Below are 24,723 nucleotides of genomic sequence, written 5' to 3' on the forward strand. Positions count from 1 at the left end.
ATACGGATATCGAGTCCACTCCATTACATTATGTACCAGTAAAAATATATTCAACACAATCTTTGAATGTAAATGCCATTTCATATTTTACATGTATCTATTATATCAATTCTTGCCAATCACCTCTGCAATACCAAAAATAAAACCTCTGATCGCATTAATGACGAGGCACACCCTGTTGAAGATGTCACAGCCTATGATGTTGACATCATTTGCAAGTTTTAATCTTTAATCAATATTCTCTGAGTGAAGCTTCGGCGATTTGCGTATTTACTATATATAACCAGGATGCAAAAACGACCACAACAAGGGGTCTACCGCCCTCAGTTCCAGGTAAAGGAACGGCAATGTCATCAACTGATAGATACCAGTTAGACCATCAAGGGGGTCATTAAATATATTCTACAAATGAACATAACAATCTTAATTACTGCTTTCCTAAAATGCAGAGTTTTCTGCCTCGTGAACTGGCATATTTTCTTAGAACTGTCTACAACTTATTCAGAATTGGGTCGTATATATTGGTTGAGTCGGTTAGCTGTTATTAATGTGGCAAGTGTCGTAATAAGTTAGAGTTTAAGCTAGTTGGATCCAGTAATTCTTGTAATTAACACATTCATCAACACAGAACAATTGATTTCTTACAAGTCATCCTCAAGATGCTCAAGAATGTTCTACCTAAGTCGACAATACTCTAGCAAATCTATCATAATTAATACACATGACATGCAGAATGGTTGCTAATAAGGTGCGTGATACGTATTTCAAGAGGAATGAACCTTATATTATTTTTCAATTATTTGTTTTAAAATTGTGATTAAAGGAGTATGCGATAATTGATTTAACAAAATATTGATTTAAATAGAGAAGTCTACATACACATTTTACGGAACTCGACATTTTCGAAAACACAAGAGAGTCGTGTTTGGTCGTCTGTTGAGTTTCCTGAGAGGAATTAAACCGATGCTTATTTTTCATTGAATTGACAATTAAAATGTTTACTGTCTTAATTCTGAAAAATATATTTTTAAAAATATATTTGATCATAACATTTACTAATTTCACTGGTAAACAAATGTAAATTGCACAAAGCTATGAAATGCAACAGAACGCGTTCCTATGAGGTGCACAATTTCCGTTTGAAATTGCTTCTTTTGCAACTGAGATGTCCAAGTTCTTATTTCAATAAATGTAGCACTGCATGTATTTGCAATGGTTACAAAAATGCACCAGGTGCCCTGCTTGTCAACAGAACCCTGTGTCTGAACATAGTCAGGTTTGTACAAGGAGCCTGTGTTGGTAAGCCGGTCTTTGTTCTTTGCTGACTCACGGCAGGGTTTGTCCATCAGAGACAACAAAGCTCAGAGTCGTCGGTGCATGGCCATGTTTAAGCTGTGATGTATTAGTTTCTTAGACAAACTATCAGACAAAGACAAAAATCGACAGCCTTTGATACACTACTCTCAGAAACATAATCTTCTTTTAACAAACACATCAAAGAAACGACTCGCAGGGGAGAGTTAATGTGGGTAAAACCCTCGATAAATGGAAGGCTATTAGGTAAGTCTCCGGGGCTAAGGTGTGGGGGTCAAGAGTTAAACTTTACAGGTACAGTAAGCTACAGGAGGGGGTTGGGTCTTCCACCCAATGAACTTGAAGGCAGTTATCTTCCAAATTCGGACAATGGTTTAAGGTGCAGTTGTTTTTGTTTCTTCGCGTTGTCAAATTTATTTTGCAAAGTTAGTTTACAGCCGAGTACAAACGAAGAAGGTGATGATAACGAGATTCTTTGTTATTGATGGGGATCTTCAAAAGAATTATTTTTAGTTCAACATAATCGTTGCATACATGTATTCCTTCCTCAGATCTTCATGCACTCATCCACGATAATTTGAAAAATAGAAAGCCAACAAGGATATACCATACACGTACGCATACATGCATAACCTGATATTGGTGCCTCTGAATTGACCTATTTGTCATATCTATCGATTCCTCATCGTGTTCAAGAATGACGCATTCTTCATCTCGCTGTCAGTATACACAGTAGCGCTAAGCAGGTGCTTTGGCGGGGTAACAAGTTAACTTAGATGATGATTCAGGTTCACGAAAAATACGGTTCTGACTCAGTAGTGGCCGGCCAAAGATGAATCATATCAACAGCTAATTAGAGAAAGTGACTACCTATTGGACTAAAGCTGGTGCATTTAATCCACTCTGTGCCAATACACTACCCGTTACAAGTTTAAAGTCCTCCGTCAGTGCGGGAGGTACAATGTACCATATAGGGGGGTCGGTTAACGACCAAAGCTGGGGACCCTTTATCTTCTTAGGATGTAAACAGTGGTCTGCCTGAACTTTGAAACACATAACAAGAGCGAGGGTCGTGTCATTCAACAAATAAACATGGCATAGTGCATTTTGCAATGAAGAAGTAGATTCTGAAGTAATGATGTTTTGAAATTACGTGCCACAAAGTCCACTCATCATGAGAATTCTCTCTTTATTACAAAAATACAAATTATACACGTAATCCCGGGGAACCCCCTAATTATATCACTAGAACCTCCACGCTGGAACTACGTAGGTTTGATAAACGTGTCTACAGTGGTACGTAGATAGCACGATTTAAAGGTTGGGAGAATATGAAATTGCAATATTTTCTTTAATATTTTACTGCTTTATGATTTAACAAGGCTTCGTTGCATTCAATTTGCAGCAACTCCATGAAATTTCCAATTTTTTTTCTCTCATAAGATTACATTTGAGCATAACAGGACATTTTAAACGAGGATGTAAATATTGAATCGAGGTGTTTCTAAGGACACCATCTGCCATATTGGGAATTTCTCAGCCAATGAAAAAGCTCACATGCAAATTGACTCCTCCTTCCTGTTTCCTGGTATTAAATCTTTGTGTATTCGCGTACACGCTTACACAAAAGCCTATACTCCCTAGCAGTACAGACGTGATAGCTACACAATTGACTTTGGATTAATTTAGTGTTATTTTTATTGGAATATAATATGACTTTCACGGAGAACTCCGAATTCGCCATGCAAAACGAAAAAAGGTATGTTTATTTTATTTTGTTCTCTCCTTTTTTTGGAACAATGAATGTCTATACATTCTGTGGACGTGCACGTTTTCGGCCATGTGTTGCGCAATCTTTTTTAATTCGAGATATATTAAATTATCATATATTATACAAATGCAATAAAAACCCGATGATTTGACGTCGATGACGATTGTTCTCGTGGGTCATGCTAATGCAGTAACGATTTCATCATATGTGTGTGCACATGATATGGTGATTGACGCGTGGCCTTACTTGTTTACTGTTTCGATATACGAGGTGGCTGAATTCTCTGGCATGAGGTCAAACAAACAAAACTATTTATTCCTGAAATTGGGACGGCATCATGAATACATTTTTGTAATGATTACGCAATGCCTCTCTTTTAATGTCTTTTGTCTGGATTATGACGCAAAAGCTGCAATAGAATATTGATATCTTAATATTTTTATTTCTTCAGAAACACAAACACTGGAAGAATGTTGAAGGACGTTTTGGTCCAGGCCCAAGCAGAGGGTCGAACGACGTTTGGCATCTATGAATGTGCTCAGCTTCTGAACACGTACGTATAATTGGCTATTATAGGAATTAATCTGGTATATTTCACTTTTTTAATCTAGTTTAACAGCAGAATTATGAATAGTTTGCATAACTTAACCTTTTAACTTTGCTGGTTACAGAGCACCTGATGACGTCACTCTCTGCATCCTTCCAGTGGGAGACAATGGAGATGTAACAGTGCATATCCACCATACTTTAATGGAAGCTTACTGTCTGGAAAATGACATCAAGTTGTTGAAGGTAGGTTTTCACATTTTTACATTCACTAAAAACCATTAACGCGAATTCTGAGTGGTTTCTGGGAAATAGGCTATAAGCGTTGAACAGTGCAGGATAAATCACACAACACTTCCTTTTCCATTCATAAATTTGCGTCATGGCCTACTTATGGAAAGCCAAGAGTTTCCTATAATCGTGACCTTTATTTTGCCAGGTTGACAGTTTGGAGAAATTGGAAGGAGTCTTTCCCGGAAATGAGAATTCCAACACGGATGCAGTTGACTGCAGTTGCATTCTAGTGAAAGCTCCAGAAAAGACCGACCACGTATACAACGACTTAATGGATGTTGTTGATGGACCCGTTGTTGAAATGCCTGCTTGATTTGTGTTGACGTGAAGCCTTTTATTTTACCAGGTGAGTACACAGAATTGAACTCTTTTACTGGTATTATAGATACTCTCTGTAGAGACATGCAACAAGGAATTTTGAGAAACTAGCTTAATTCATTCCTCATTTTTTCAGAAAAACCCAATTTCTGGCCAACACAAGGAAATGTGTTAAAAATTTCTTACAGAAGAAAACCCCGTCCCGGAAGTCATATCTTGATGATATACACCAAAACACGGGGAAACCCTCGGCAAGGATCCAGGTTCGCGATCACTGTTTACAAACCCCCGCAAGAATGCAGGCTTCATTCGCTGAAATCTCCCGCCAAGTCCAGCAGTCGTTCGAGTAAATCTCGTCAGTCAAAGCTTGTCGTTAATTTGAAGATTATTGTAAAAAATGTTTTTCTATAAATGTATATATTTATTTTTTAATGCAAATAAAAAGTTGCACTCAAGCAAGTTGTCTTTGTTTTTTCGTTGCCGTTACATGATTCGAATGTTCTAAACTGTTCCAGTGTGTTAATGGCGTTGGTGTGGCGGTTATATTTGAGAAGGTATAATGGCGACTGAATTTCCACTTTAACTCCAATACCCAGATTAACACCTCGTGCAAGAGCATATGCGTTTCACTGGTGTTGGGACGCCCAATGTCAAGGTCAAATATGAATGCGTAGAAAAATAGGTACAATGCGTATATAGATATGCAAAATACATCAGCAGTTCCAAGCTATGTGTAGTGTACGACCTCTGCAGTATCCATGTGACATACATGCATGCATCCGCCACAACTCCTGTTTGTCCATTATTGAGGCATGTACCACGATACAGGCATGAACCTGTATCAAGCTCAGACTCTATCGATTCTTGTTTTTTAACGTTACTCTGCAGTTCAACGTCCGACTGGGTTTGAACTCCTGGAAATAGTAGCTCCTCTTTAGGTCAGTGTGTTAATGATGTTCCTGAACTTCTGTGTCTGTTGTGTATTGGATTGAATAGCAATTAAAATGATCTGTTGTTCTCGAGGTGAACGAACGAATCCATATCAAAGCGTTCACCTAATTTTATTACTACTACTAGATGGTTGCTTTCGTGTCGACTAAAACAGCTAATTTATAATCAAATGAATTTGCAGCTTAATTATAATCATCGTTGGTGATATTTAATATTACATATGAATGACGTAATTGTCATATAAAGTTTTAATAAAGTTTTAATTAAAATTAAAACCTAATCATTACCGATATGATAACATGGAAGGGCACAAGACTTTTGGCGTTGATGCCTTGATGTGCACGAGAGCTGGTCTGTCTGTCCGTGCCTGTACGAAGTGCATGACTTCAGACACCAACTGCATGTTCAGTTTAATGTCAATGAATACATGATTTAAGAAATAAGTGAAAGGTAAAGTTAATGTGTATATTCCACAGCAGTCATGTTGATTTTATCGACAATAAAATTTCAAGTGTTATCATGAAGTCATGGGACCGTGGTCCTCCCTCTCTCTCACCTGAGAGGACGTCTTACGTCGATGACAGTCACGAAATCTGACGGGCCAGCGAAGAAAGCCCAGGTATTTATATATAAATCTATATTTAGCTGCACTGATCAGCTGATCGGAACGGGGATCCGTGGCCACTGAGTCATGGGTGTGTAAATTCTATGTATAGCTGACGCAAAATCCGAACGCCTAGAGTTATTATAAGATCACGGCTGCATTCGTAATTTAATTCTAGCAGGGCAAAGTCTTTTTAAGTCAGAAGGTGTGACCAGTAACTGCTGCTTTTGAGTTCTTATCCGTACTATTTACTGGTAAGTATGCTTGGTCGATGTCCCTTGATAGTATGGACCTTGAATTCGCTTTCAGAGAATACATGCATGTTTATGTAAACACAATAACAAAAACATCACCAAAATAAAACAAAATAAAAAAACGCCCACATGCACAACACGTTATAGACACGAGCGTATGTAATCAGCCTATATAAAATGCGACTTTTTTCAAAACCAATTACATTTTATTTTAATGAATTATTAATTATCATAAGCAGCTTGCCAGACTCTTAGTCTGTCTTAAATTAACAAATTAAAATGGTAGAACCATCCCTCGTGCGTCATTTTCAAGACCTGTTGATTATCGTAATTTCATTACGGGTACAGCAAACGCTATACTAATTGCTTTAAAAGAAACGTATTGGCCAATATAAAAGAGTTTTAAAGGAAAAAAAATGTCGGTAACATCTGTCAAACAATCGCAGTCCTCAATTCTGGCTTATTTGTGCAGTCTGAAGTAACCACTGGAATGCCGTTAGGGCTGAGAACAATATAAAATACCCTATGCACCGTCTGGGCAGTAAATACAAGCAGTTGAATGGGGGAAACAAGACTGGGTCTAGTTTGTCACGAGCTCAACTTCTAGCTCTTCAGTCAAGCAGGTGGGAAATGACACACGGCGCGTGCCTTTTGTCAAATCAGGCACTTATGTATATTTATCTGCAAGTCCCCGACAACAAAGGAGACTGAGGTGAATTTCTACCCGTGGCAGATGGCCCTCAGTGCTTACAGTGTATTGGAGACGCCAGCTGACGGCTTTCTGGGGTCGTTAGATTCCAACCTGTCACTGCGGCCCGGACCCAAATTACCTTTAACGGTATTTCTTCTTTTCTTTTTTCATTCTGAACAAACGCAAGGTAGCGGATTTTGGTTAATCGACAGCTGACGGCATCCGATTAAATTGGAGGTACAACAAGGTTACTGAGAGTTGTCGCAGGTGTTAAATACCACCATCTCAGCACATTTTATGCCATTTTAACCCCCACAACAAAGAAAAGTATACGTGCAATGTAAATTTCAGAGTAACGAACAACAAATTGTCCGGGTGCAATTAACATAGAAGGAATTATATATTTCCTCCAAGTATATAGTATGATTATATGCAAGCCTATTCCCCTGCTTATAGAAAAAAGAAATTTTGAATAATGTACGACTCATTTCTGTCCCTCCCTCCCCCAACCCACAGTAAAAAAAAAAACAAAAAAAAACATATCGCAATTGCAGCTACTATATATTTAGCTTGTCAGTTCTCTTAGAATACCACCATTTAAATTGCAGCTATATAGAATTTTTTCTCCAAAATATCTGCAGACCATGCTTATTTCCCCCTATATTTACAATATAGAAAGGACTACTAGAATTTGTAATTGAAACTTCTATTCTTGGAAGAAATCAAACAAGTTTTTTTGTGACTGGCAGGAAGTCCATGTAGGCTGAATGTTAATTGGTCGAAAACATATCACCCCCGTGTTTGTTGCAGAATCATCAGACGATTTTAGCATTTGAATTTTAGAAAAACATCAGTGAACAAATAACAGTTGGTCGCGGAGTTTAAAAGCCACAGATAATGAAAACTTTGAAGGTAGTCTCCATATGTCATCTTTCAAACTGATTTTAAGGGGCGACATATATCAGGTGCGTTTAATGGCATTTAATAACTTCAGAAGTGTAAATGATGAAAGTGTTTAAATAGATCAGTCTTTTTGATGTGCTAGTTAAAAATGCTCGATTTTTGGATTACTGTTTTGATGTAAACCACAGATCGGCATTTGTGAATTTAAAGAAGTCTCGAACATCTGCAAGTTTCTAAAAGACCTAGCTGTGGTTTTATAGATGTTGAACTTCATAGTTACAAAAAAAAGCTTTGAAATTGAATTTTATTAACTCTTTCACTTGTATTTTTCCTCTTTTATCAAAATTCCTTTGATTTTGAATCAGCTGGGTTATACAAAGGAATTTTCATCCACCAAATACATATGTCTCAGTGGTTAGACTTTCTCTAGACATTCGCCCATAATTACAATATAAAAATACCATAGCATTGCCCTCGAACGTTTCCGGTAAGTATATGTGTAATATAAATACTAGTTGACTTGTCATGGCTTCGGTATGACATTCCGTCTGTTCTTCGACCTTGCATCGTCAGACAAAAACATGACTGGAATGGCAGATGACGACGTCAAATAGGACAACGTGGGCTTCTTGTGTCCTTTCCGTCTCGTTCACAACTTCTGCAACTGTAGATTCTGGTTATTTCACGATTCTTGTGGAGTTTCCCAGAATCAAATAACACTTTTCCAAATTGCAGAGAGTTAGAAGCAAGTAAAACAATTAAAGGGAAATAACTCTTTAAAATATTCATGAGGTTGTATGAAAGAAAAAGAATATCTCGTTAGCAATTATAATTGTCTAGATTTTTTTATGACAATCATAAATTGATTATTTTGCTTAAAACAGAAGGTTATGCATAAATTACTATATGTTACAAACGTTCATTGTCTTCATGAAGCTCAAAAACCTGTCCGTTCATCTACATTAAGTAACACAAATTACAATTTGCCCATAATTGATATATTGAAGCAATTTTGTTATATGGTTTCTTATTTTACACTTTGTATGAGGGCTGTTCGGAAATTATTGAGACATTAACTCTTATTCCCTTGAGATTAAAGATAAAACCTTGAAATTGCACCAGTACGAAAAATCAGGATAGAGTGTATCAACGCAAAACATTTCTGGTCCATGGCATAATTGAATCGTTCCTGGTCAGCTGACCAACTTCCTATAGTGACCCGGAGTAACCGCAAACTTAACGCAACATCACTTTAACGCTTCTTACTGCTTCTATGTTTCAAACACCTTATAAAAGAACGGAAATTATATTTATTCTTCATTTTCAAATCTTTCGAAATGTCAACATTTACTTATTCTCTCCATTCTTATTTTGGCTAAAAACAATAAAAATGGACTTATTTCTACCCGGAAGTCTGAGATTACTGTGAAACATACCCCACAGTCATTCTATACACATTCTAGAACTGTTGACATCAGTTAGTGTGTAAAATGTACTTGATATTTAGCCCCCTTTGTCTTAATCATAGTTAAACAGTCAGTGAAAAAAAGACGATAAACTGAAACCCTGAATCCTTTTCCGTTTTATATTTTTTTGTTTAAGCAATTGTGTGGCCTGTATAGGTCTTCTTTTGGGATTTCCGCCAATTTGATGTATATTTGCTGCGCCGTTAATAAATGTCTATCAATACGTTTCACAGAAGAAACGGCATATTCTTCGATATACATGTATGCATCAACTTTATTTAGAAGTCTGACACATTATTTAAAGAGTTTGAAACTAAAAGTTTAGCACAATTTATAAGATTCATTTATTTCACAGATATCATAAAATATGTGTACACCTTGTACGGAAAGTAAAAAAATCACAAATGGATAAATTAAGTATGATATGAAATGTAAAAGAGAAGGATATGTGTTAATTAGATATCACACATATAATTGATATCTTTTCAGAAAAAAAAATAATTATGGTCAAAAGGGGAGCTTCCATAATCAAGATGTTTATTAATACTTGTAGTACGAAAACAGTTAATCACCCAATAACTCCAGGGATTGATATTCCGTGGCTGGAGTGAATGTAGGAGTAAGTTTTATTCATGCTGATGAAGGTAGAACCGCTGTCCAGAGATACGCTGAACTTCACGTGCATGGGGTCAAGATGAGGTCCATGGGAGGCTCGGACGGGTGACGGACAATCAATGCTGTGATCGTACACCAGCGTTCCTTTCGTTGTCGTGGTTCCAAATCGACAGTAGATGGTTCTACAAATTGCCATATTGAAATGCCTTCCGAACACTTTCACGATGTTTCCGCCAGTCAAAGGACCCTCTTGAGGAAATATAGATTCGATGATCGGGTTCGTTTTATTAAAAGTTAGACTGCATGCTTCCTGTTTTGTGTTTGTTATGAAAAGATTGTAGGAGTTTTGCCACTTGGTGATTGCGGCCGGTTTCTCGGAGTCTAACAGAGAACTATACTGGAGAGAATTCGTTGCTAGGTGGCGCATGTCAGCAAGCGTCAAATCCCATCCCATGACTGCTTCGTACCAGTCCACTGTGAATTCATCGTATCCAAATGTGGACGGGTCATCTGCTCCCAAAACAACGGGTATGCCGTACCGGATGTAGGTAATAGCCGGGTGATGGCGCTGATCGGGAACAAATCCCAGCATTTGGTTACTCACTGGATTGGCCTCCACGGCAATTTTCTTCTGCTTGAGCTGCTCCATTAGAAAGGGGTGGCTCAGAAAACCTATCCCATGCCCAACTCTCTTGGCTCCCAACAGAATTGCATCGTACGTATTTTCTATCGTTGCAACCGGGTCTGTCACGTGAGTCGACGTCATGTATTCTGCTGGCCAGTTAGTTTCCGCGGTGTGGAAAAAGTAGGGCAAGGACTCGTTTCGAACCTCTAACTCCGCAAAGTCTCTAAGGTAGAATAGAATAGAAAAGCCGAGATCCTCTTGCGCTACCATGTCAAATCCAGCAACAAGATGAGGATATTGCTTATGAAGTGTGAGTGCTTTCTCTGCATCGTTCTTCAAAGAGGTTTGGCTTGTTCGTCTGTAAGAGTTTACAATTCGTTTATATCCAATAAATGATGGGTTCTTCTGTTGAAATTGATTTAAAACATCTTCCACCATATGAAGCTCTTTCTCGCCTAGATCATTGTCTACGTAATGCTTGCCATGCGCACTGGTGTAGTTTGGATCGGAGTCTAAAAAGTAGAGTTTATTAGAGGCAGAGGTCTTTGTTTCAAAGTACTGTACATTTTCGTCTATTGCTGACTGAAACATTGCTTCCATGTGGAACCTGGATATATTGATTTGGTTTACTATGGCTGATCCTATAGTACTGAACAAAGGATCGAGTGTCTTCCATCTTAGGCTACTGATGGTTGGTGCGTTGAGGGCCGCATCGTCAACGACGCCAAGAAATGTGGAGTGTTCGATTATGACGTCCTTCGTGTATTTGGGGTTGTCCTTGACCTTCACCCATCCAGTTGGTGGATTGAGATAAAAATTAAACCGCCATTTGTTGGGTTCCGGCGACTCTCTGACGTAGAAGTTGTCCAATAAGTAAGCGTTTTTATAAATGAAGTCCAGGATGGTGGATTTACTCACAACGTGGTCTGTGCAAAACAAGTATTTAAATACATCATAACGTATTTGACAATTCTGTGGATGCGTTAATTCAGAAAAACATTACTGTATTTTCCATTTCATAATGTAAATAAATTAAGAGACTCAACAAAAAAATGCGATGAAAAAATGACAATAACAAACTGTCAACCATCTCGGTAATCCATAAAACGAAATACAAATTCAAAGCAGAGCAACATGGACCTCTAAAAAGATAGAGGTACATTGCAGATCAGGTGACAGTATACATATTTCAACAAATATTAGCTTCTGAATTTCCTTATTAGGAAGTCAATTAAATCATAAGACGGCAAACATTTTAAAATATTGTCTGTAAGAAGTAATCTTGACCTCAATATATTTGATACCCTAGGGTCACGCCACACCATGAGAAATGATCTAAAGTGTATTTGCAAAAACAAAAGCATATAATATAGATCAGAGCCATCCATAAAAAATGTACTTTTAGGACAACACTTAAAGTCTTTTATTAGACCAAAGAATGTTCCAAGAAGAAACTTCAATATTTAAAGAGTAACATTGTCAGGGGACTATACAATCATCGCCAAAACATTTCAACATTACGTACTGTGGTGAAGATGAAGATTGCCTCCCTTTGGAAACTTCTTCAGAACACGGTATATTTCCGAGGCTTTGATGTCGGAGAGGTGGAGTTTTATAGGACGTGCGGGGTAAAAGTCGTCCTTAGTCTTCTGAAATTCCATCCATTTCAGATATTCCAGGTAATTCTGGACGATCTGTTCGTTCTGTTTAAAAATAAAGGAGCAAAATGGCCATGATAACCTTTACTCACCACGACATCTGATATGGAAACGGCAGAGTAACTCGAAAACTATTTTGTGACTAGCATAAAACAATTGCCATCAATGCAACGTGTATCTTACATTTTCTTTCATGAATCTTTTGAGTTTTGTTTGTATGCTTTTCGGGGAGGGTCTTGAAATTAACCTTGTTGACAAACTATTGCGCTTATTTCAAAGATTTTTTGATGTTTAACTTCATTGTGAATGATCCTTCATATTTGAAACTTGCTTTGCAGAAATCAATTATTAACCAATTGTCGTCTTGTCAAGTACAAGATCTCTGAGAAATTCAAGTTTATTTGCTAGTGCCATCCACCTGACTTACCTCAGTGTAATCAGTCCGGTACCCCGCGAAATCTCTCTCCTGTTGATGAAGCTTCTCTCGATTAACAGAATAACTGTATTCAAATTTTCCAATCGCATCATTTGTGACAAATCCTAATGATGTCACTAATAATAAAGCAGAGACTAAAAGTGGAACCGCCATTTCTGCACGTCTCAAAACGATGTCAACTTATGACTAAATACCGGGGTCGTTCAGGGTGAATCAGGCCAAGGAGTATCGTCTTATTTTACGGGGGATGTGTCCCTCTGGTAAGGACAACATCTTGCTTGGAGATCCAAAACTGTCGAATAACTTGTCTGTTTTGGTTTAAATTTATTTTGTTGATGAAAAAAATAAATGGAATGTCTGAAGGCGATAACTGCATTATATAACGACTACCTCAAATACTCTTAGATATGAGTATGTGATGGTACAATTCTCCTTCCCAAGTCTCTAATGCACGTATTAGGCATATCAGTCAAGTTTTTTAAACTGCTTATATTTAAAATCTTTGATGAAATATAAAGAAAAACATACCGCAGTGTTTCATTGAAATTTTACTGCGGGATGCCGATAAGTTGTTCAGTTTATCGTAGGGAGGGCCCAAAACATACCTGAAATCCTCCGAGAATTCTATATGGTGGTGAAATCTTTATAACTGATGAGGATTGTCTTTTTTCAACGATGAATAGAAAGCCAAAATTGATATCTAACAGTATTATAGCAAACAACTCTATAAGATACATTCAGCACTTCGGAAAATAGTTTCCATTACTAGTACTTGTTAATGTGCATTGTGTAGGGAACACTTATCGGGGCTCATAATTAATGCACATTTCACTTCTACTAAACAATACCAAAAACCTTCAAAATTCAGTCTTTCGTTGAAATAAAGAAACATATATATTATGGGGCATTCTTTGTAAATCTAAACCATTTACGAACCTGACTTGGATACCTTTTACATTTTGCCAAATAAAAACCAAACAAACAAAAAATAAAATTGCATCAAAAAAATGCAAAGATGGAATGGAATCGATGATTAAAGACTTAGATTGGCTACTTATTCAAAATGCTAAATACCAACTGTAAACAAAATGCATTGATCTCGAAACCTCTTTTACGTACATTATATGTAGCAAAACATTAAATAAGGGATTCGTTTTGAAATGCCTAAAACAGAGCAAAACTTACTTAAAGCTACAGTTTGAAAATAGATATGTTAGTATTCTGAAGATTTAAAAGCAATGACTTACAATAATTAGATAATGAAATTTTAGCCCTCTTGAAGATTAAACTAACAGTTAATAAGTTTTAAGAATATTGTTATTGGCCTCAGCAAGTAAATTTTAAATGAAAACATAGGTAGCTTGATTTCCATAGCTTTTTAATTTCCTTCACTAATACTGATGCATGTATAATGCATTTCAGTTGTTGTATTCTGTGTAGGTAACAATACTAACGAGATATACGACAAACATTAGTCATTGTACATAATGCGCGTGGTATGGTAATTTAAAAAGTTAAACACAGAATTTTTTCGGATTAGAAGAAGATCAAAGCCTGTTATAAATCGACATTTTAAAACTTATAAACACTACAATAATTATTTTTAAAAACGAGCTAAAAATCATATACTAGTAACTATGTGTATGGTGTAATAATCAAACAAAGAATAAAAGAAATAGACGTTTAACCATATATAAAAACTAAGGCATTAAAACTATGTTTGTTAACGGAAATATCATCCGACAACACCAGATATGGGTATTCCATTACCAGAGTGAATAAAGGAGTAAGTTTTATTCGTGATGATGAAGGTAGAACCGCTGTCCAGAGATACGCTGAACTTCACGTGCATGGGGTCGAGATGAGGTCCATGGGAGGCTCGGACGGGTGACGGACAATCAATGATGTGATCGTACACCAGCGTTCCTTTCGTTGTCGTGGTTCCAAATCGGCAGTAGATAGTTCTACAAATCGCCATATTGAAATGTCTTCCGAACACTTTCACGATGTTTCCGCCGGTCAAGGGACCCTCTTGAGGAAATATAGATTCGATGATCGGGTTTGTTTTATTGAAAGTCAGGCTACATGCTTCCTGTTTTGTGTTTGTTATGAAAAGATTGTAGGAGTTTTGCCACTTGGTGATTGCGGCCGGTTTCTCGGAGTCTAACAGAGAACTATACTGGAGAGAATTCGTTGCCAGGTGGCGCATATCAGCAAGCGTCAAATCCCATCCCATGACTGCTTCGTACCAATCCACTGTGAATTCATCGTATCCAAATGTGGCGGGGTCATCTGCCCCTAAAACAACGGGTATGCCGTACCGGATGTAGGTAATAGCCGGGTTGTGGCGCTGATCGGGAACAAATCCCAGCATTTGGTTACTCACTGGATTGGCCTCCACGGCAATTTTCTTCTGCTTTAGCTGCTCCATTAGAAAGGGGTGGCTCAGAAAACCTATCCCATGCCCAACTCTCTTGGCTCCCAACAGAATTGCATCGTACGTATTTTCTATCGTTGCAACCGGGTCTGTCACGTGAGTCGACGTTATGTATTCTGCTGGCCAGTTAGTTTCCGCGGTGTGGAAAAAGTAGGGCAGGGACTCGTTCCGAACCTCTAACTCCACAAAGTCTCTGAGGTAAAATAGTAGAGAAAAGCCGAGATCCTCTTGTGCTACCATGTCAAATCCAGCAACAAGATGAGGATATTGCTTATGAAGTGTGAGTGCTTTCTCTGCATCTTTCTTCATTAAAGTGAGACTTGTTCGTCTGTAAGAGTTTACAATTCGTTTATATCCAATAAATGATGGGTTCTTCTGTTGAAATTGATTTAAAACATCTTCCACCATATGAAGCTCTTCCTCGCCTAGATCATTGTCTACATAATGCTTGCCATGTTTATTCGCGAATCTAGGATCAGAATCTAATAAATAGATTTTATTGTACGCAGGAGACTTTGTCTCAAAATACTGTACATTTTCGTCTATTGCTGACTGAAACATTGCTTCCATGTGAAACCTGGAAACGTTAATTTGGTTTACTATGGCTGATCCTAAGGTGCTAAAGAGTGGATTCATTTCTTTCCATCTTAAGCCACTGATGGTTGGTGAACTAAGTGCCTTATCATCAATAACACCAAGAAATGTGGAGTGTTCGATTATGACGTCCTTCGTGTATTTGGGGTTGTCCTTGACCTTCACCCATCCAGTTGGAGGATTGAGATAAAAATTAAAACGCCATTTGTTAGGTTCCGGCGACTCTCTGACGTAGAAGTTGTCCAATAAGTAAGGGTTTTTATAAATGAAGTCCAGGATGGTGGATTTACTCACAACGTGGTCTGTGCAAAACAATCAGATATTAGTATATAAAACAATAGATAATTATATAAAACAATAGATAATTATATAAAACAATAGATAATTATATAAAACAATAGATAATTATATAATTAGTATATAAAACAATAGATAATTATATAATTAGTATATAAAACAATAGATAATTATATAAAAACGTGTTTGACAATTCTGTGGACGCGTTAATTTATAATAACATTACTGTTATTTACAATATTGGTCTGGATATTGGTAAAAACAATTGTTTGATTATACAGAACAGTTGGATTCTTGCTAATTATAAGTACAATGAACTTGTTGGATATTTTACAGTACTGTATATAACACATCGCATGTCCTGGCATTAGGGCATGCGATCATTCTGTTACATTAAAAGTTTAAAATTTATCAATTTAAACTTAACTATAACACCATGTAGATAAACTTATTTATTTTGTTTCGGCTTCAAGTTAATCCTGTCTTTGTTACAGGTCTTCTTTGTGGAAATGCGAGTAATTGTTGTAACACCTTCTTTGGCTTAGCTATTACAGTGTCAAGCATCAAAGAAATTTTGCCAAAATTGGGCGTTAACCTTTTTATAATAAGTTATCTGACTGGCCAAGTCCGTAGAGTGACCGCGTTGGTAAGTGAAATGACTTTCCAACTTGCGGCTCATCATAATAAACCTCTTTTGATTATTTTTACGGATTTTAATTTTGATTCTTCAGGTATTGTGAACGCGAGTATCTCAAATAGCCACAAATCAGCCGAGCAATTCCCCAAACATCACAACGGTGAAAACCATAGTGTGATAATTCTATCAAGTTTATTTTTGACACTTTGTCAATAAAATAAACCTCTAAATGAGCTATACAGTCAAACCCTGAAAGATGTACGGACATGCAGTGACCTTTTGTTTGAATGAATGAAAGTCAATTGCTACGCAAGTATATCTTTTAAGAAAAAAGATGTTTCAATGGTAAAGTTATAAAAGGAAAAATAAAAAACGGCTGCATTTTCTGAGGACTTAACACTCATCACAAAAAGAGTTCAAGTTACGTACTGTGGTGAAGATGAAGATTGCCTCCCTTTGGAAACTTCTTCAGAACACGGTATATTTCCGAGGCTTTGATGTCGGAGAGGTGGAGTTTTATAGGACGTGCGGGGTAAAAGTCGTCCTTAGTCTTCTGAAATTCCATCCATTTAAGATACTCCAGGTAATTCTGGACGATCTGTTCATCCTGTTGAGAAATACGAAGTTTGAAACAACATATCCAATTTAGGTGCTTGATAATCTCTACAAATGTCAGTGTTTTTTGGGGATAAAATTATCTGACGTAACATTATAGTTAGTCTGTTACCCTGAACCATTACACTACCATAGTAAGTCTAATATCATGAACTACCTCAATATAGTTTTTCTCGTACCCTGATCATGACCTACCTCACTATAGTTTTTCTTGTACTCTGACCTACCTCACAATAATTTATCTGTTACCCTGCCCTACCTCAATATAGTTTTTCTCGTACCCTGCCCTACCTCAATAAAGTTTTTCTCGTACCCTGACCTACCTCAATATAGTTTTTCTCGTACCCTGACCTACCTCAATATAGTTTTTCTTGTAATCTGACCTACCTCACAATAATTTATCTGTTACCCTGCCCTACCTCAATATAGTTAGTTTGGTACCCTGACCTACCTCCCTAAAGTTACACTGGTACCGTGACCTACCTCACTACAACTAGTCTGGTACCCTGCCCTACCTCTCTATAGTTTGCCTGGTACCCTGACCAACCTCCCTAACTATGTTTGCCAAGTACCTTAAAATTTTAATGTAACACTGTTGTTAGTCTGGAACCCTTTCATATACCAACCTCACAATATTGAGTCTAGCTGGTACCCTTACTTACGTCACAATGGTTTGTCTGGTACCCTAAACTATTCTACAGTTAGTCAGTCTGATATTCTAAATAACCTCCGTTTCGTTTGCCAAAATTCTGACTTACCTCAGTGTAATCAGTCGGGTAACCCGCGAAATCTCTCTCCTGTTGATGAACCTTCTCTCGATTAACAGAATAATTGTATTCATATTTTCCAATCGCATCATTTGTGACAAATCCTAATGATGTCACTAATAATAAAGCAGAGAGTAAAAGAGGAACCGCCATATCGAACTCTAAAAACGGTTACAACGTTTTGATACCGTGTGTTGTAAATGGAGCAATTGGTATCGTCTTATTTCATTGGGGTTCTGTCTCCCCCGGTAAAAACAACAAAATGCATGGTGATCCAAAACTGCAGAACACCTTGTAGATTCTCTTGTTTCGATTACGTTAAAATCATACTTTTTAAACAGCTGTTGTTTGGGGAAAAAAGATTACAGAACCTAAAATAATACAAGTTAAAATGCTGAAACTGATACACATGTATATCGACTGTTTGTAGCTAATAATATTGAACAGTCACTTGATATAGTAGATGTCCTTATTTGCAATTGTATAGACTCAAAAATCTACAAAATTTGAGAAGTATACTATACAATTCTATAAAATCACAAGGCATAAATCGTGAATCCTGACCACAAACAACGGTATAAAAACGACACCGGCAAACAGCTAGGGGTCGACAGCTAGGCTTTAACTTCTCGCCTTCTCTTCTAAAACTATGCCAATTTCGATAAATGTATCGTTGCAATTTGTTTTTACAGAAATCAAGAAGACAAACATACTCACACCTTCCGTATGTATACACTGTATAATTTACATGCATGTTGATATGTTTATATTATGTTAAAGTTTCTTGTGCTTTGTGTACTTCTTTGTGTCATGTAATTTATGTTAATTTATCAAATGCAATTTTGTAACGAACGCACATAACATACTTTATATTCGTTGTTTTGTATATGTACATTATGTGTGTTTTGAATATACTGATTTTGCTTTGGATCCTGATGTTGGATGACTTCCAGATGTTCCATAGGTTTGCAAAGTTGGCGCGAGCTTTTGTTATCCTGTATCGGACGTCTACGGTAGAGTCTCCATTGGCTGTGATCTTGCTGCCATGGTATACGAAATCATTGACTTCTTCTGTTCTGTTGTTGTTAGCTGTGCCTTTGCTATCTTTCTTTGAATTAATCTTCATTAATTTTGTTTCCTTAACATTTATATTAAGTCCAATTTGTCTGCTGTATTTGACTCTGTCATCAATTTTACTTTGGATATCCTTATGTCGCTGTGTTAGTAAAACGGTGTCATCTGCAAAGTCAAGATCTTCAAGTGACTGTTATAATGTCCAGGACATTCCTCTGTCGGCCTGTCTGGTGGTGGTTTTCATAAGCCAATATATGCAAAGATTAAAGAGCAGCGGTGAGAACATGTATCCTTGTCGCACCCCTGTTTGGATTGGGAAGCTGTATGACAGTTCTGTGCCGCAGATCACATTTGCATAGAAGTCCTCATGGAGCATTTGTAATATAAAGATGATCTTGTTGGTGATACCATAATGCATGAGGATCATCTTTAATACTGGACGGTGTATGTACTGTCAAATTAAATGCTTTGGCAAAGTCAATGAAATTGGCATACAGATGGGTGTCCCATTCATTGCATTGTTCTAAAATTTGCCTTAAGGAACAAATATCATCTGCATATGATTTTCCTTTTCTGAATCCAGCTTGTTCTTTACAAAGATATGGGTCTATCACTGAAGCCATTTTGTTTAGGATGACTGTGTTGGGAACGATGCTGGTAACTGACAGCAGCATAATTTCTCCCATTTTGGTCGATCCCAGGGGCTTTCCCGTTCTTAAAAAGTTAAATGGCCTGTTTTACTTCTTCGACTATCGGTACCTCTGTATCGATGTTAAGGGTGTCTTCAACTTCACCTATTTTAGCAACTGTTGTTGAACATTCCTGGTTAAGTACTCTTCCAAAATGATTTTTCCAACAGGTAAACTCTTCTTCTATACCGGAAGCCACTTTTCCATCTTGTGTTCGCACTAATGTATATGTGCTGGATCATTAACTCGAAGTTCTCTCTCTCTCTCTCTCTCTCTCTCTCTCTCTCTCTCTCTCTCTCTCTCTCTCTCTCTCTCTCTCTCTCTCTCTCTCTCTCTCTCTCTGAAATTGGTTGATAATTGTCAAAATATCTCTTAGTTGGCAATGATGCAAAGTTTGTTTAATTGTTGCTGCGCTCGCCACAACGATATCACCGTATTTTAACATAAACATGAAATCAGAATATATGTGCTTACATATATATACATACAGCGTTTAAAAAGACGTCCATGTTTCAGATTTAGATAATGAACAAAAACCTTTTCGTTTACTCAATATTAAAGACAAGGAAATTTTTAGTTTTGTGGGCAAATATTCATGATAACATGCTATATAGTACTCCTTTTAACTGAAATGATACAATATTGTTTGTCATTACTATAAATATTATACTTTATACTTTAACAAATTTTATACTATTCATTGGCATGTCTTTTTCTTAGAATTATAACAATGTCATACTTGTCTGTTCTGGACTCTGAAATTAGAAATGTTTTATTTAATTCGAGCTTGAAATACGTTTACGTGACAATTTTTTTCTCATCGGGTTCGGCCTACCTTAAATTACTTTTCAAAGTCGCCAACCGACCTCCATTGCCAGAAGTTGAAAACGCATATAAAAATGTCGTTTATTAAAGAGTAAGTAAAGAATATGTAAAAAGAGAATTCGATTCCATAAATTTGTATGGGATAGAGCCAGATAGAAAAAAGGGAAACTTAGTTTGGTAATTCAAAACAGGAAATAAATTGAAAGATTGCATATCGAAAACACTTAAAATACCTTTCCTGTGAATTTATTTTTCATTTATTCGGTTTGTAACCTTTTTTGTGAGCTTAGTGAATGATACCGTTTCTGTTTTCAACTTTCAAGCAATTAAGTGGTTTCTTCCAGCTGCTGGCATGCTCCGTTTTTATCTATTTCTGTACATGGGGATCAAGTTTGCAACATGTTTTCAATTTCAAAACCAATTTTGTCCTGTGTCTTTTATCTGACATTTTAACTTTATTATTTGCCTTTTTAATAAGCTGATTGTTTTAGTACAACATGTGCGTGATAGTCTGTATTGAGCTGGGTTTGAGGTGTTCTTGCTTTAGAATTGTGCGATATGTTATATGTTGCTCAGCTTTTTCCATTAAATCAAAAATGCTCTGAATACCCCGGTAATTAAAAAAGTGAAAGTTGATGCAAATAGGCTTTCGAATAGAAATAAAATGCCTTTGTTTTCTTTTAAAAAATTATTTTTCATGAACTGACTAATTGATTCATAGACAAGTAACAATAGAAATCTTCTTGTCATACATGTACTGGTAACTGTTAATTTTCTTGCCCTAACTAATACTATACATTAAAATTAACAGGTACATGCACAATCTCTTGATTTAGCTAAAATGCTTAATTTAGCTATATACCTGGTAGCTTGATAAAGCTATTCATTCACAGTTTGTTGTGTACGACTAAGGAAAAGACAAATGTTGCAAGTTTGTGATGACTCATATTTGTTCATGGGGCCATTCAAACTTTTCTTTTAAACACTTTTGAGCAAAAGATACAATTTTATTGTTTGGCCAATTGTACTTCACATTGTGTGCAATAAAGAGTGGACAAGTATGATTTTTTCACATTGTGTGGAAGTATTACCAGCCTTCTTATCAGTAATGCCCCAAACTTTCAGAACTTTGTATGATGTCAAGTTAGACTATTCATTCCTGCTGAGAAAATTACAAATTTAAGAAAAGGGATTTAATAGCTTGATTTGTTAATCAAAAGATTGTACCAGACCTGTTTCATCCAACAAAAGTCTATATAAAATCTTTTACAAGTACGTCAAATAAATTCTTATTCTTGGTTTTTTCATACATGTATACTTATATGCTTTTAATTCTTGTAGAAGATTGAATTTAGAAATAGTAAATGTAATGCATACTTTCAATTGATATGATTTTGATAGCAGTCTTCATCATATAACATGAAAAGTTTGTTGTCAAACTTTTACACACAGATTTCAAAAAGCTTTTAGAATGACAGTTTTGCAAATGTATAGATAGAAAGTCAACAATACCAGATAAACTGAATGGAATTTTTAGATGTTTGCAGTAACTGCTGTATATTTGTGTATTGTGTATTTATTTTACTTTTTTTTCATTATACTGCTATAAAGCACATGGTAACAAACTATTTTTACATACATAGTTGTTTAAGCACAACTAGAATGCATTTTCCATTTAATGAACTTTTTTATTTGTTGCAGATTTTCTGGCAAATATCCGGAGCATACACACAAAAATGATCCCAAAGCTGAAGAATTATTATCTACAGCCAAATTTGATGCTCGATTTCAAATGTGCAACCAGGACAAGTATGTAGCAATTATTTCTCAGACTTTTTTGCTTAAACAAATGTTGTTCCTATTCAGGTAGCAAAAAACAGATTCAGATGAAGTACTTCTCCTTATTTTTGTAAAATTGAAAATATAGATTGCTCTTTTTGAAGAGTTGTGTGTATTGCTGCTGAATTACATGAAATTTTTTAAATGATATTCATTAGAGAGGTGTTTGGCCTAAAGAAGCTAGATTGAATTTATTTTTGGGCTCATTTTGTAAATTTTAAAACACCCTAAACTTTAGGTTTTGAGATGGGACTTTATTTTTATTATGTATACAATTATCGGTACATCAAATAAACTGCCTTTCTATTGATTTTAAGTTTGAGGCATTTGCCTATTACACTCTTTAACTTATCAGGCCAATGTAAATTTGTGTTTTTCAGGGCATGCTGGCAGAACTATGTAGATTATTTTAGATGTATAAAGAAGAAGGGGGAAGATTATGAACCATGCAACTGGTTTAAAAAACAGTACCAAGCACTTTGTCCAGGCTTTTGGGTAAGTAGTAAACTAATGTAAACCAACTTTTATTCACAACAGCTTTATTTTGCAATTAACCAGAAATAAACTGGTTTGTGGTGACCTATTTTCGCAAATATAGATTATCTGGAAAAGGAATACCAGATACATTTTAGTAATGGTTCAAAGGTGACAAAAGTCTTGCAGACTTCGCAAAATATTCTTTGCACACGAATAGATGTTGGTTTACAGTATTCATTAATTGATATGTTCAACTCTCATTAGCATGCAATTATCTATGGTCTTGCAGTAATTGTAGAAATAAAACTTTTATTTGCCATGTTATGGTATGTTCACATGCATAACATGATTATCATGTTTTTGTTGCGTAAGTTAATTTAACAACAAAATACCTTGTTTGTTGTTACATGCAGGTATTAAGGTAGCAAGCTTTGCAATGATTGCCCATATGAAACACTAAACAAAGCATTTAATCATTTGTCATTTATCTCTGAATCCTTCTTCAAATATCCATGAAAAGTTATTGGAAATATGAAATTTATTATTATTTTCCATCAGCATGGTAAAGTTAATTCTTTTTATACTTGTATAGATATGAAATAGAAAAATATCTTTTGATGCAAAATTAGGTAGGCAGAGATGAGACATTTATACTGCTTGTGATGGGAGGTGGGGGGGGGGGGATTATAGGTGATGCAGATGAACAAATCATTATTTACATGTACATGTATTATCATATAAATTGGCAAATAAATTCAGGTCCATATTATATCCAATATTGATGAAACTTCAAAGTGTTTTAAATTAAGATTATTAAAATTTCTCTGGCCGTTGACAATGTCTACATGAAGTGATTACATAATGTCAAAACTAACCAAAATAAATTTCCTGGAGATAACGGGCAATTAACATTTTGAAATGCAAAGGAATGGTAATTAATGAATTTAATATGTTGTATTAGATAGCTAGCAAATAACCTATCCCAACATTTCTGCAAGAAATTTTTTTTAAAGACCTGTCTTTAATTCTAGGAGATTTAACGTACTTGGATTAGAATATTGAAACTTGTATTTCAAACTTTCTCTGTGACGATTTCTCAAAACCCAGATCGGAAAATCAGGGCTATATTGGATGTTTTAGATTATTTCATCCCTATGTATACTATATAGACATCATTGTCACAGGCCAAAGAAATTTCAAAACACTTGTTACTAAGCTTCTATGTAGTTCACTATAATAAGATGCTAGTAGTCCTTTTAAAAGCCGGTCAAAAGGCATGGGGGGGGGGGAGAGACGTTTCTTGCAGAATTACAGAGTATTCAAGTTATTCTCTTTTTTTTAAAAAAGCACACAATTTAAGGCTTCACAGTTTTCAAATAAATTTACACTGCGTCCCATCATGACAACGTTCTCTTTTTTTACAGACGGAGAGATGGGATGAACAACGTGAAGCAGGAGCATTCCCGGCCAAGATTTAATTGTGATCAATTATGTGACATTTTAGTTAATAAGTTACCATCTCAGGATTTTTTAATTAACTAGTTTGTTCCGAGATGTAAAGCTGTGATTCAAGAATTTCAAACTTTACCAATAAAGAATTCTGAATACTGAATCCTTTATCACTTTTCAAAGCATGACAGAAGACAAATAGTTTGTTGAAGAGAAATTTTATATTAAACCAAGAGAGATGAGGATTGATGCTGAACCAGAAGTGCATTACATTTTGCTCAAATGAACAGGTCCCACCCTCACCAACTTTACTCTCGTCAATATTAGGCCTCAAATCTGAGTACTGAACTCTTTATGCATTTTTTCTGAAAGAATTTGAGTACGAACCATTATAACAAGACCTTGGACTTTTGGTTGGACGTAGCTGCATTTTTCTTGCGTAAAAACAAGTTAAAAATGACGCGGTTATAAGCGAAATATGCACCGTTTGCTTAGTCTTGCCTCAAAAGACAGACCAATCTTGTTGATTTCAAAGAGCAGTGGCTGAGTGGCCAGCAATGAAATAGACAGGCCTACG

General features: G+C 36.1%; 4 protein-coding genes and 1 long non-coding RNA gene across 6 annotated transcripts; 2 read left to right on the forward strand and 3 right to left on the reverse strand.

Moving 5' to 3' along the window:
- Positions 1-2,912: 2,912 nt before the first annotated feature.
- LOC105343617 (growth arrest and DNA damage-inducible protein GADD45 gamma) lies at positions 2,913-4,271 on the forward strand. 2 transcript variants are annotated; one of them, XM_011451038.4, is made up of 4 exons: positions 2,913-3,073; positions 3,537-3,638; positions 3,757-3,877; positions 4,071-4,271. In XM_011451038.4, exons 1-4 carry the CDS (start codon positions 3,027-3,029, stop codon positions 4,236-4,238), a joined length of 438 nt encoding a protein of 145 aa, XP_011449340.3. In that variant the 5' UTR covers positions 2,913-3,026; the 3' UTR covers positions 4,239-4,271. The 2 variants fall into 2 exon arrangements, with proteins under 2 accessions (XP_011449340.3, XP_065922188.1); XM_066066116.1 differs by lacking the exon at positions 2,913-3,073 and adding an exon at positions 3,251-3,378.
- A 107-nt stretch (positions 4,272-4,378) lies between these two features.
- On the reverse strand, positions 4,379-5,777 carry LOC136269999 (uncharacterized). Its single transcript, XR_010707632.1, has 2 exons — positions 5,482-5,777; positions 4,379-5,216 (listed from the first exon to the last, which is right to left on the reverse strand). It is a non-coding gene; the product is annotated as an uncharacterized lncRNA (long non-coding RNA).
- Positions 5,778-9,624: 3,847 nt separating this feature from the next.
- On the reverse strand, positions 9,625-12,939 carry LOC105343616 (adenosine deaminase AGSA). Its single transcript, XM_011451037.4, has 3 exons — positions 12,438-12,939; positions 11,878-12,055; positions 9,625-11,278 (listed from the first exon to the last, which is right to left on the reverse strand). The coding sequence occupies exons 1-3, from the start codon at positions 12,597-12,599 to the stop codon at positions 9,681-9,683; spliced, it is 1,938 nt and encodes a 645-aa protein (XP_011449339.3). The 5' UTR covers positions 12,600-12,939; the 3' UTR covers positions 9,625-9,680.
- Positions 12,940-13,807: 868 nt separating this feature from the next.
- LOC105334635 (adenosine deaminase 2) lies at positions 13,808-18,103 on the reverse strand. Its single transcript, XM_034458847.2, has 3 exons — positions 17,785-18,103; positions 16,841-17,018; positions 13,808-15,779 (listed from the first exon to the last, which is right to left on the reverse strand). Exons 1-3 carry the CDS (start codon positions 17,944-17,946, stop codon positions 14,182-14,184), a joined length of 1,938 nt encoding a protein of 645 aa, XP_034314738.2. The 5' UTR covers positions 17,947-18,103; the 3' UTR covers positions 13,808-14,181.
- A 2,238-nt stretch (positions 18,104-20,341) lies between these two features.
- LOC105343615 (uncharacterized) lies at positions 20,342-24,309 on the forward strand. Its single transcript, XM_011451035.4, has 4 exons — positions 20,342-20,472; positions 22,083-22,190; positions 22,601-22,715; positions 24,122-24,309. Exons 1-4 carry the CDS (start codon positions 20,456-20,458, stop codon positions 24,173-24,175), a joined length of 294 nt encoding a protein of 97 aa, XP_011449337.1. The 5' UTR covers positions 20,342-20,455; the 3' UTR covers positions 24,176-24,309.
- The last annotated feature ends 414 nt before the right edge of the window (positions 24,310-24,723 follow it).

Source organism: Magallana gigas, chromosome 7, assembly GCF_963853765.1.
Source record: "Magallana gigas chromosome 7, xbMagGiga1.1, whole genome shotgun sequence".
Taxonomy (NCBI): Eukaryota; Metazoa; Mollusca; class Bivalvia; order Ostreida; family Ostreidae; genus Magallana; species Magallana gigas.

Bases quoted from the DNA above. Each gene is read 5' to 3' on its own strand.
- LOC105343616 (XM_011451037.4), bottom strand. From the start codon at position 12,599: ATGGCGGTTCCACTTTTAGTCTCTGCTTTATTATTAGTGACATCATTA. The intron at 12,056-12,437 runs GTAAGTCAGGTG...ATTTTTAAACAG, and splicing joins ACCGGACTGATTACACTGAG to AACGAACAGATCGTCCAGAA. The intron at 11,279-11,877 runs GTACGTAATGTT...TGTTTTGCACAG, and splicing joins CAATCTTCATCTTCACCACA to ACCACGTTGTGAGTAAATCC.
- LOC105343615 (XM_011451035.4), top strand. The intron at 22,191-22,600 runs GTATGTAGCAAT...TGTGTTTTTCAG, and splicing joins CAAATGTGCAACCAGGACAA to GGCATGCTGGCAGAACTATG. The intron at 22,716-24,121 runs GTAAGTAGTAAA...CTTTTTTTACAG, and splicing joins CACTTTGTCCAGGCTTTTGG to ACGGAGAGATGGGATGAACA.
- LOC105343617 (XM_066066116.1), top strand. From the start codon at position 3,308: ATGGTGATTGACGCGTGGCCTTACTTGTTTACTGTTTCGATATACGAG. The intron at 3,379-3,536 runs GTCAAACAAACA...TTATTTCTTCAG, and splicing joins GCTGAATTCTCTGGCATGAG to AAACACAAACACTGGAAGAA. The intron at 3,639-3,756 runs GTACGTATAATT...TGCTGGTTACAG, and splicing joins TGTGCTCAGCTTCTGAACAC to AGCACCTGATGACGTCACTC.
- LOC105334635 (XM_034458847.2), bottom strand. From the start codon at position 17,946: ATGGCGGTTCCTCTTTTACTCTCTGCTTTATTATTAGTGACATCATTA. The intron at 17,019-17,784 runs GTAAGTCAGAAT...ATTTCTCAACAG, and splicing joins ACCCGACTGATTACACTGAG to GATGAACAGATCGTCCAGAA. The intron at 15,780-16,840 runs GTACGTAACTTG...TGTTTTGCACAG, and splicing joins CAATCTTCATCTTCACCACA to ACCACGTTGTGAGTAAATCC.